The sequence below is a fragment of the Impatiens glandulifera genome, chromosome 3 (assembly GCF_907164915.1).
Source record: "Impatiens glandulifera chromosome 3, dImpGla2.1, whole genome shotgun sequence".
Lineage (NCBI taxonomy): Eukaryota > Viridiplantae > Streptophyta > Magnoliopsida > Ericales > Balsaminaceae > Impatiens > Impatiens glandulifera.
Genome location: NC_061864.1, coordinates 15,176,561 through 15,188,841, shown reverse-complemented (window position 1 = coordinate 15,188,841; position 12,281 = coordinate 15,176,561). Strand labels below are relative to the sequence as shown.

Below are 12,281 nucleotides of genomic sequence, written 5' to 3'. Positions count from 1 at the left end.
AACATAAAAGAAGATTAAATATTATAGAGAGTTCGTCTCATAATATAATTTTACTTTTGGTAAAACGTAAACAAGTGTTTTTCTAAACAAGATGTTATGCATTGACAAAATATTAATAGTTTTTATATGCGAGACATTGTTACAAATTGTTCGCTATGATGAGTTCATATAATTTTTGTTGGGAGAAATTTTGGGAGTAAAATTCATCAAATATCTCGTTCTTTAGATGAAGCGTTATTCACGGTGAAATTCTTACGGATGATATGTGCATGAAAAAATATTATATTATGGTTAGTCGTATGTGTCTTGAGTAGGTTGAATCAACGACTCACTTATTTTTGTATTGTCGAGTGGTGACTAGTATCTGAAGTATTTTGTGAAGTATCACTGAGATTCATTGGGTTATGCCCGAGTCTTTGAATAGTTGTTGGGAAATTTGGATTAATACGGCTAATATGATAGACCTACATAATTGGGTTATCATTCCAATTATTTTTTGGTTGACTATCTGGTTGAAGATAAAACGTCAAACTTTCACTAATTGTAGTCGTTTGATGCGTATCATTCATAATACAATTATTATGATGTTTTATGAGATTCATTCCGGAAAGTCGTAAGAATCCGTCGGAGAGTTAATTGTTCTTCTCGAGTACTTAAAATCTCGATAACTTATTGAGTAACATTTTTTATTTTTTTATTTTTAATTTTCAATTTTAAATAGTATAAAATAATTTGTAATAATAATTAAATTACGATAATAGTTATTAAATATTAATTATATAAAAATAATTTTAAATTCATATTTTCAATTTAAATAATTGAAAAGGTAAAATTACATTTTTATTTTTATAATACATTTTATATAAAATTATAAATCATATATAATTTTTTAGTTCAAACAAAACAAAATAATATATATCTTATATTACCTTGTATTATTTATATTCTTTACTATTTATAGTTATATAACTTATCCTCTATATAATTTGTATCACATACGACTTACAAAATATATAAACTTCCTCTGCCCTATCTCATAAATCCCAAATAAGATGTGTCGTGTTGACCATTGGTCCTATGTGAAATGCAATGCTGATTAATTTGGATTTTAATTGTAAAAGTTTTTTTTAGTATCTCGTACAAAATCAAACATCATTTCAGTTATTTTGTATTCATCACATCACTCAAATCATTAACTAAAACATTAAAATACCTTATATTTTAAATTATTATTTATTATTTTATTTATATATAAATACATTTTAAGTATTTTTACCAAAAATAATTATCACCTTCTTAAAATCATCACAAATCATTATTTTTTTCTCCCTTTATGTTTTTATAAAAACTATAATCGAACAACCTCTCTATGTTAATAAAACAAGTGCCAATAAGATCATATGTGCTCTTAACACATAAAACAATTAAAATTAATTATATGTTTAAACGATAACAATGAAGTTAGTTTTTGCCGAATCTCCTTCAAATAAGACTCTCACTTAGAGAAGGGCTGAACTGAACATAGATTTGTGATAGACTTATTGCCTTTAATCTACCGAACAATAGGGGACTCCACATGTCGTTGTTGGAAGTGGAGGGCGGGATAAATCCTGATATCTCCGCCCTCCGAACCGGACGTGAATGTCTCTCCTCATTCGGCTCCCCTTAAACACGGGTTAGTGATTTTTTATGAGGTGCCTTTCGATCTCTATTCTTTTCGAACAAGGATCATTTCATTCTCCCATCCCCTAAAAAACCACCATAGTACGAGGGTTTGGAAATTGAAATGTCGATTTAAGAAAATTGGCGCGATGTAACTCTTAATATTGAAGTTTATATATACCTAAAGATTAAAAACACATAATTATGTAATTTTTAAATTTTAATCATGATTTATCGGCCTGAACTTTGAACTGATGGACAGTTTAAAAAACTCAGTTTACAATAAACATTCGATTTTTTAGTTTAATTGTCAAACTCAGTTTAGTTTACAAGAAACATTAAATTTTTGAGTTTAATTGGCACGTTTTAACCTATCAATTAGTTTTAACTTATCAATTAAAAAAATATATTAGTTTTAACTTGATCAATTAAAAAATTATATATGTCATTATGTAACTGAAGAATTGATCATAGTATGTAATTAATACAAGATTGCGTCATGTTTATTTTTTTTTCATTTTTTTTTCTTGGTAGGCAAAAAATTGTCATTTTTCAGTCATATCGCCGAAAAGTGACGAAGAGAAACAAAAACCTTAAATATATGTCTTCGTTTTGATAAAGCTTTTGACTATGGGGAGAAGTTTATTCAATGGTGGATTAGGGTTTTGCTCGCTCTAAGAAGATCGTTCTTCCAATTCAATCAAGGTCGGTTTTTATTATCTCTCTCGGTTAACGCACCCACATTTTGCTTCCCCAATTAACTGAAAACCTTTTGTTGTTGCATTCTCAATCATCAGCTCTTGACGTCGCTATCATATACATGCCATTCACGCAATGCCGAATCCTACGTTTTCCTTCATGCTGTTCTAACTCTTAAATCAAAGTCATTATCTTCTTCTGATACTTTGCAAATTTGACCCATCTTTTTGAGTTATGCAAATTAATTTCTGCTGTATCCCACTCCATTCGGATAATTTTGTCCATTGTATGATGTTTTTGTGCTGGTTGGAATTGCGTTTCATTCCTATTCGGACATAGCATAAACGCCTGTTTTGTTCTAGGTCTTTTTTTGGGTGTTTGATTTTGGGGGATGTAGCTTGAGTAACAAACAAGTCCTTGAGTTATAGTTAAATTATCTGAATTATGGTTTTTAGTTTGGAATGATTGAAATTTCTATGCCCTAAACTAAGAGATTTTGGGAATTTTTAAATGCAGTGAGAAAAACATTTGTGTCATTCATTGTTAAAAGCTCTACAAGAGCTGAGAAAAGTAGCAGAAACTGAGGGAAGAATGTTGAGTTCTGGAAATAATATGAGCAGGAGCGCCGATATTCTACCATTGTCACAATGTTTGCCACTCGAACCAATTGTCCTCGACTGTCAGAAATATACTCGATCAGGAGAGCTGAGGCGAGTTCTTGGTGTTTCCCTTGGTAGTTCATCAGAGGAACATACTTTTGGAGCTATTTATCTGAAACCTTCCCCTCCTGTTGCAACAGAGGAGTTGAAGAATTTTAAGGATAGTGTACAAGATGCTTCCAGAAAGGCCAGGCAAGTCTTACAGAAATTATCTCTAAAGCGTTCTCTTTACAAAAATTCATGAAGCATATATTTTATAGTTTGCTTGGATCTTTTCTTTGCAAGGAAAATTGCATTTTCCTGTGTAAATACTTGCCCACTGACAGGCTCCCCCTAGAATACTTTAAGATATTTACTGTTAAAATGGAAACATTTGCACTCGTAATACATAACTACAGATTTTTGTTTGGCATTGAGCAGGGATAGGGCAAAAATGTTCCGTGAATCCATATTTAAACTTGATAAATATCGGGAAGCTTTGAGCTCTAAGAAACGACAGAGAAATGGAGGTTTGTCAATTGAGAGGCCAGGAGTGAGCTTGTCAAAGAATCAGATTCTTCGAACTCCTCAAGAGCAAGCTACTCCAAGATATGATGATAAAAGTCAGTCTGCTGGACCTGGTTTGAAGAAGCGCATCCGCACATCAATGGTAAATGTGAGGGTTGGTGTTAAGATAAATACTCGCAATTTATTTTTTGCGAGATTAATACCTTCTCATTTAATCTTTTTGCATGACCTCCTGCCTTTGTTACATTTCTTTTTTGTTTTATGAAACCATCCTTATTTCCTTTTTTTACATTCTTCATAAATGCATGTAGGTTAGTACATTAACTTAGTGTTTAAAAGTAATGATTTGCTCATTGTCTAACCAGGACAATTTTTTTGATGGAATTGCTCATTGTGAATTTACGTTGTAATTAATACAGGCGGATGGTAGATCTGCTGTTATCTCAAGGCAGCAGATTATTGTGGAAAAAGATAGAGATCTTCTTAAGGTTGGTGGGGAGATCCAGATAGAAGAAAAGATGAGGAATTTGGCAGGTGGTGGTGAAGGATGGGAGAAAAAATTGAAAAGGAAACGATCTGTTGGAGCAGCAGGATATAGAAGCACAAATGGGGAACGGGAACTGAAGAAAGATGTTCACCCTAAGATGACTCCTCATGCTAAGCTGCGGACTAATGATGCGCTTGGTTTTAGGTAATGTCTACATCGCCTCCTGGCAAATTTTCTTATTTTGTTACTACTAGTTTAAAGTTGCTAGATGACACGCACAAATCAAGAAATGGTCCAATTTTTTTTAAAGAAAATAAAATAATTTAAGAAAAAGAAAAACTAGTTTAAAGTTGCTGGAGAGCGCCGAGCAAGTAATGGTCATATATTAAAATTTCATGGAAAATGGCCTTGCCATAACTGCATGTATAGCATGATGTAGATCAATGAATTTCCTATTTGTTCTTTGTGATGTTTGATATGAGTAATTGTTGAACTTGATTCGCTGTCCGCCATGATGCTCCTGTGGGAATCTCTGTCGAAACCTGAAAAGGAAAAAGTTATTCTGCAGCCAACTAGAATGTCTCTTTTAGCAAAATAAAAAAAAATAAAATATCTCAGTCAAAATAAACAATTTTTTTGGGTGCTATCTATTAGAGCGAGAAAATCACAGGTTTTAATATCTTCCTTTACTGTGTTGGGAAGTTGGATGGAACAGTTGGTGACCCTAAGATTTAAGTGATGTGGCTTATTTGAAATTGTTGGTTTCTTACATTGGTCATTCTCGGACGTATCAAAACTACTCCATAAACTATTTGTATCATTCTATGTGATACTAAATTTGGTGGACAGTAGATATGTTTCCCTTTTCCCTTCTTCCTCACAACTATTCATATTCAGGCTCCACATGTATGCCTTTTAACATTATCCTCCTGTAATGGTTAGCAGATGCTCTTTAATTAGCTAGCTATGAGATTTTGCAACAGCTGTGTCAGATATATGAAGTTTCAGCTTAACACTATAGAAACATTCTTTATATGAAGTAGTATTTAGCTTGAAATTGTAGAAACATTATTTTCTCGTTCTTCTTGAAGCTATTTTCCTTCACTTGTTCTATTTGTTTTTAAATGTTGGTTGGATGGGAAGTTCTATTTTCTTTCATCACTGTTTTTTTGGAAGTTAAAAAGAAAAGAAGCATGATAGAAAAATGTCGTTGGAATTTCTTCTATGAAGTCAACTGGTGACACCCAGCTTGAACTATCATTTTTATGTCAAATTAGTATATGCTGTGAGTAATGTACTTAGTTCTTGAGTCGGGTCCTTCTCAAATTCTTTACTTGTGTTATATGAAGCTTCTATCTGTTTCCTAGTTGTATGTGGAATAAACAAAAAGATTTTTTTGGTTTATAAATTATGTAGAGAAAATAATTATATAGCTATCTACATTTTGTTATCTACTGTTCAAATGTTGTTAGCTGCTGTTATTTGATCTTATTAACAAGTAGGAAAAGGTAAATTACATTGAAATAAGTGAAACAGATAAGAGTAAATTGAACTCATGCAAAGGACCTGCAATACATGTACCACTTTAAATCTTTTTGGTTTCTGGAAGAGATGCACAACATGCAAAATAATTCTTCTGGATGCCTTTTATCCTACAGATTTCCAGCTGAAAATATGCTTCACACTTGGTTGCTTTTATTAGTTCAATAGCCATTTGCTTCCCTAAATGTTTTTTGTGGAAAGTTCTTACCACATTTCTTATATTTCTGTGTTGGTAGCTTCATAATAACATCCTTCACTATTTTTCATGCATTTTGCTTCCTAATAAATGGCCACACCATTTTCACTAGAAATTATATAATTGGTAAACCAAATATCGACTAAAGTAATAGCATCCTTTACTAATTTTGATACATTTTGCTTCCTAATAAATGGCCACACCAGTAGAATTATATAATTGATAAACCAAATATCGACTAAAGTGATAACATCCTTTACTATTTTTTATGCATTTTGTTTCCTAATAAATTACCATACCATTTTCAATAGAAATTATATAATTGATAAACCAAATATCGAATAAAGTGATAGCATCCTTTACCAATTTTGATGCATTTTTCTTCCTAATAAATGACCATACCATTTTCAATAGAAATTATATAATCGATTAACCAAATATCGACTAAAGTAATAACATCCTTTACTAATTTTGATGCATTTTGCTTCCTAATAAATGGCCATACCATTTTCAATAGAAATTATATAATTGATAAACCAAATATCGACTAAAGTAATAGCCCCTTATAGACCTTTCTTTTTTTGACTAAATAACGATAAGAGTTTCAGTGTTTTGTGGTGTATATGATATGTTTTATCCGTGTCAGCATTTCTGGGAAGGTAAGAAATCATTGAGAGATTTCAAAGTAAATACCATTATGAGGTATAGTTGGCAAGAAAAGTTTTTCCAGCAATATTCAGTGTATGCAATAGACATTTGATTTTTATACCTCTATTCTGCGTTGTATCAAAACTAGGGTTGTTCCGCCGCCACATTATTGTGTAGAGAAAATCCCCTTTCATTATAAATATATACAACATGAACGATTTCTGATTAAGAGGTCAGGACAATTCAGATATGATAGTTTTGAGGAAGAGAACATGCTAAGCACTAGGTTTGTTCTGCTAGTCTGAAGACTAACTGGTTAAGCTTTAGGTATTGTTGTCCTACAATTTCTTGTTTGTTGCAGTGTGGTTAGTTCCTATTGTTTTGTTTCTTTCTTTTACTAAACCTTGAGGGTGTTCTTACTTTCGGAAGAAAATAAGAGTGTTGCTTGACTCTTACTTCTAGTCCTAAGGTATGTTCTATGTCTCAACTATTAGAAATCTAGAAACTTTTATTCTCTATTCGCGACCTATATGTTTGGTTTTACACATCATTTCTCCTAAACTTTTATGTGTAATTTGTCCGTTTTCCATTCTTTAGTTTATAACTTGAAAAATACTTGTTTAGTTTTTCTGCGATAACTTGGAAACACGTTTCTAATAGTGCAATTTGTTTGCCAACAGAAAGTTTTGAAAATGATGAAATTTCATGTTTCTCTATCCAATTTTATGCACTGTATTGCTATCTTGTTCAGTTTTATGCCTTTCTTATCCATTTTAATCATATCTATAAATTACGGAGAAGATTGCAGCACATTTTGGATTTGATTGGCATTTCAATAACTTCTGCTTTTCTTTATGCATCTTTCTAAAAGCAGTCCTGTACGAAGAAGCCTGTTAGTTTGGTACTTATCGTTTAACTTTAATAGTTTGTTATTAAAGGCCTTACAATTTCCATGCATGTCAAAATGATATTTGCAAAATCTTTTTCTCCAATGTTCATTTACTATTCTTGGTGAATAATTCATTATGTTATTTGTTTTGGCAGATCAAGATCAGCCACAGGAATGGGTGGAGTAGATAAAACATCCGAGAATTCTGAGCTAATTAGTCCAAAGCCCAGTCCATCGCTGAGGAATGAATTGGAAAATGTTGCTTCTCTAAAGGATCGGGCTAGTACAATGGATGAGAGGGTTCTACCTAAAGGAAATAACATGTATGTGCTCTATGCTCTTTTTATCTTTAACTTTAATTATAGTCATGTAGATGATTAAATGGATACCATCTTAGTTATTCCTCCATAAAAGAAAAGATCACTTATGTCTGTTGGATTTTCCAGGCTAGGTCATGAGGAAAATTCAGCTGAGAAGATATCGAGAGCACAAAAAGCGGGCTCTGTCATTACAGTTGACTTATCTCCTCATGGCCATCAATCTTCTGGAACTATAGAATCTTTGGAGCTTCCTTTTACTCAAAGAGGTCAGGCCTTAGGTTTGACAAATGATAATAAACGTCCTCTGGCCATTGCTGGCTCATCTGCTAATTCTGTAACCCATTGGGGTGGTCAGAGACCACAAAAGATCTTGCGTACAAAAAGGTCTAATGTTGCTTCTCCTGTGGCAAGTAATGATGAAACCCATATCTCATCTCAAAGCTATATGGCATCTGATCAGAGCACTAAATTTTATTCTCCTGAAACCAACAAGTCATCAGAGAGTGATAACCCAAAATTCAAAATAAAGCTTGAGAAAACTCCATCTCCAGTTGGATTATCTGAAGGCGAAGAGTCAAGAGATAGGGAGAACAACGTGAAAGAGAAAGTGTTAGATATTGCTGTTACTACAAATCTTGTTAATGGGTCTTTTCCTTTTACTTTGAGGAAAAACATAGTTTTTGCAAAGGAGGAAACTGGAAATGGAGGTCATGGTCAGGGAAGGACAGGGAGATATTTTCCATTTACTAGGCCATCGGGAAATTTTGTGCTTGAATCAGAAACGGTACCTCCAACTAAGCAACTACAATGCATGAAGCGGGGTCCTGACAAGAATAGAAGGTCTTCCTCACTCCCTTAAGCAAGTTTGAAAAGTCAAGGTCTTTACGTGTCTTTATATCTGAAATATATTGTGTTTCTGACATTCTGTACAGTAAGTCGGGTCGTCCACCTGTAAAAAAGCTAAAGGATCGGAAAGTTCCGACTCGTGCCGGACCTGTGCTCAATAGCGGCAAATCGGTGTGCACTGGTAGGTTTATATATGATGGGGGATGTAAGCATTTTTGGGTTTTCGGTTTTCCTTTTGACTGAATATTATACTCTTTACTGTCATAGAAGCATAATCCTGTGTGACTTGATTTTTGCCTTTTTTTGGGTTAAGTTAGATGGTGTCTTTTGAATTTTAAAATGAAGGGGTCTCTAGGGGTGATTAATGTAACAAGGGTTTCGGGTTTGGTATATAGAGGGATGAGAGGAGATCTACCTTCATTAAGACTTTTATTGAACACATCGTTTCGCTTTTCCAGGTGGACAGAATGGTGATCGTGAAGAACTATTAGCTGCAGCAAATTCAGCCCGGAATGCTAGCCGTATGCCTTCTCCATTCTTATAATTCATCAGTATTTAATTCAAACGTATCTACCTTATGTACAAATTGACCAAGTATTTTGTTATGCAGATGCTGCATGCTCTGGTTTAGTTTGGAAGGAAACAGAACCCCTCTTTGCTTCTGTCAGTCCAAAAGACTTATTATACTTGAAGCAACAGGTGTTATTTCTTATACTGATGTCCTTATGATTGACTGATTATTAGCAAAAAAAAAATCTTGTTCACTAATGCAAATCCTATTTTTACTTGTCTTGCAAATTTGGGTGTTGGAAAAAAGCTTTCTGTTGCGGACAACCTGAATGAAAGTTTGGGCCAGTTTTTCCGTTATGAACGCAATCTTTCGGTACGAACTATCGTTTGGTTTTATAAACAATGCCGTGTTTTCACTCTGTAGGGTTTCATTGAGATGTTTTGTTACATGTTTATATTTATACCAAACAAAAATAAGTGCTTACAGTTTTAACTTTAGCGATTTTTTGAATGAGATCTTATTTGTTTTTCAAGGGTGATGTCAGGGACAAAAAGGTTTCTGATTGCTCTGGTCAGTCAAATGATGAATCTGGTAGCATTTCTGAAGGACTTAATATGGGAAGGAGGCTGGATAGTGTTCCCACATTATATGAACGACTTATTTCTTCTTTGATTGACGAAGATGAAATTGAAGAATTTTATCACCAAGATGAAGGGAGAAACACGTCCTTTCAGAGCGTCAGTGATGATTCACATTGTGGTTCATGTATTGATGAGTCAGAAGTGGATTTTCAGGCCCAGAAACCGTGTATATTGGACAGATTGTCTTGCAACAGGAGTGTTTCTTCAAATGCACACAGTAGTAACCGAAGTGTGTCCAGTTCTCTATGCAATAGTGAACAATGGCAAGCAGATGATGGCTTGTCAAGTTTCGATGTGGGAAATACCTCTAGGATTTCTCATAGTGATCCATATGTGCCAATTCTTTCCCCAGCAAATGCAAGTGGTGGTTCAATAACCGATTCTCAATATCAGCTGATGAGTTTGGATGAAAGAATTGCTCTTGAGTTACAGAGCGTTGGTTTATATCCAGATAATATGGTATGTGTATAGTAAGCAGGTTTGTCTGATGCAGAAAATATTATTTCCATGTAAGTTCTGCTAAGTTTATTTTAGTCTCTTTTACAGCCTGAGCTTGCTGAGAGGGAAAATGGCCTCAATCAAGAAATAGCTGAGCTTCAACGGGGTCTGCTTCAAAATGTAATAATAATAATTATTATTTATTAATCTAACCTTTATCGCATAATTGTTGTTTCTTGAGCCTTGAATTGCCTTTTTGCTCCTTCTGACAATTTCTCAGGTGGGAGAAGTCAAGAAATGTTTGGGGAAAATAGACAAAGAAATAGAATCATCTAGAATTTCTGAAATGAGGTTTGATGGCTTCCAATGCATGACTAGTGTTTATGTTTTTGTATCTAGATCCGTTACATTTCCAAATACTCCAAAAATTTATCTGTTTCTGTATATGGAAACGATACAGAAACGATACAGAAACAATAAGTGTTTCCAATTCCAGGCTATAATCGTGACTTCATTTTCAGGGCAATTGAACAGCGTGCTATGGATGATCTTGTTGTGATGGCTTACAGAAAAATAGCGGTATAACATTTCTCCACATCTTTGATTGCTTTTTTCCCCAAATGAACTTCCAACAATTTTTTTTGGTAATGGGAGGGAGCTGCAAGAGTAGTATTATATATTATAAAGTTAACTATATCCTTTTTGGCTTACAGACTAGTAGAAATAGCAATTCTTCAAGAGGTATGGCTCGTAGGGTCCCAAAGGAGGTTGCTCTGGCTTTTGGGAAACGTGCACTGGCCAGATGCCACAAATTTGAAGAAACTGGGAGTAGCTGCTTTCTTGAACCCCCGTTTAAGGATATTCTCTTCTCTACAACTCTAAGGAACAAAGAAATCGAGTCCATTAAAGTTTCTGGTCCTGGAGCTGTTACCAACCCCTATCATGAGGGTTTTACCCACAAAGCCACAACTGGTAGTTCAGGTATGATATTTTGTCACAAATTTTTGCGCAATCCCATTAATAATTGCCAAAATTGAAGTTGATTTTTTTGTTTTTGCAGCAGCAGTCTTTAGCAATGTTGTTAAGAATGAGTATCATAGTTGGGGAAGACAAAGAGAAGGTTTACTCAATAACCTGGCTGGCAGTGGCATAATCACAAATGGAGAAATGTTAACAAATTCAACTGCTAGAGTTGTTGAGCGAAAAGCAAAAGCAAAGCCGAAGCAAAAGACAGAAAACGGGATTCATCCAGTGAGAGGAGGAGGAGGAGGAGGAGGAGGACAGAGCTCAGGTCGAATTCAGGGAAATCATCATCCCAAGGAAGAAAAGGGAACTACTGATTTTGCTAATTTGCCACTAAATGAGTTGGATTCAATTGATCTAGGAATGAATAAGGATGGCCTTGGAGGTACTCAAGATCTGAGTTCTTGGTTGAACTTTGAAGAAGATGGTTCGTTTGATCATGGTGATTCTTCTATGGGCCTTGAGATACCTATGGATGACCTTTCAGATTTGCAGATGCTCATGTGAATCATTGAGTGGAAGAAGATATGCAGCAAGAATCTTACTTAGCTTCCTTTTTTTAATTTTTATTTTTTACCTTTTGCAATTCATTCTTTTTTTTTAAGCTCTTTCATAGGAGAGAGTAGTAACTAGTAGTAGTATTATTATTAAGGATGTTTTTATATCATATATTAGTTTTAAATGAATTGACTCCTCATTTTTAATTTCATCTATAGTTTGGTGTACATATTATATATACATATTAACAGTTTTCATATATTTCTTTTAGTTCTTTCAGACAAGAAAACTCTTTTTATTATAATAGTTTTATAATAAATATTTTGACAATAAGAAAGCTAAATATAAAACTTAGTAATCTGTACTTTGTTTCTTTATTATTATCAACATTTATATTTTATTTCATTGTCTTTGGCGTTTGCTGCTTTTCAAGTACAGGAGTCCTTGTGAAAATTATTAATTCATCACTAGGGGTGTTCGGTTCTTCGAATTTTTATTTTTTTTTTAAGCAAATTCGAAAATCGAACCGATTTGAATAAATTCAAATTCGGTGAATTCGAATTTGGTCGGATATTCGATTTAGACCAAATATACATCACCTATACATAAGATAATTTTTTTAAAAGAGTTAACAAAATAAATAAGTTGTTAAAGAGATTTTATCTAATTAAATTATAAAAAAATATAAATCACGCAAACTTAGTTTAGTGACTCA

The 12,281-nt window shown here is 33.6% G+C and overlaps 1 protein-coding gene across 5 annotated transcripts; it reads left to right on the top strand.

Moving 5' to 3' along the window:
* Positions 1 to 2,229: 2,229 nt before the first annotated feature.
* Positions 2,230 to 11,795, top strand: LOC124929061. Of its 5 annotated transcripts, none has more exons than XM_047469327.1 (16): positions 2,230 to 2,367; positions 2,878 to 3,212; positions 3,441 to 3,669; positions 3,947 to 4,218; positions 7,445 to 7,612; positions 7,736 to 8,449; positions 8,542 to 8,636; positions 8,914 to 8,976; positions 9,066 to 9,154; positions 9,273 to 9,338; positions 9,500 to 10,066; positions 10,142 to 10,225; positions 10,326 to 10,396; positions 10,567 to 10,624; positions 10,759 to 11,026; positions 11,106 to 11,795. In XM_047469327.1, the coding sequence occupies exons 2-16, from the start codon at positions 2,953 to 2,955 to the stop codon at positions 11,573 to 11,575; spliced, it is 3,474 nt and encodes a 1,157-aa protein (XP_047325283.1). In that variant the 5' UTR covers positions 2,230 to 2,367; positions 2,878 to 2,952; the 3' UTR covers positions 11,576 to 11,795. The 5 variants fall into 5 exon arrangements, with proteins under 5 accessions (XP_047325283.1, XP_047325285.1, XP_047325284.1 ...); XM_047469329.1 differs by having other exon boundaries at positions 3,441 to 3,675; positions 10,154 to 10,225; XM_047469328.1 differs by having other exon boundaries at positions 3,441 to 3,675; positions 11,112 to 11,795.
* The last annotated feature ends 486 nt before the right edge of the window (positions 11,796 to 12,281 follow it).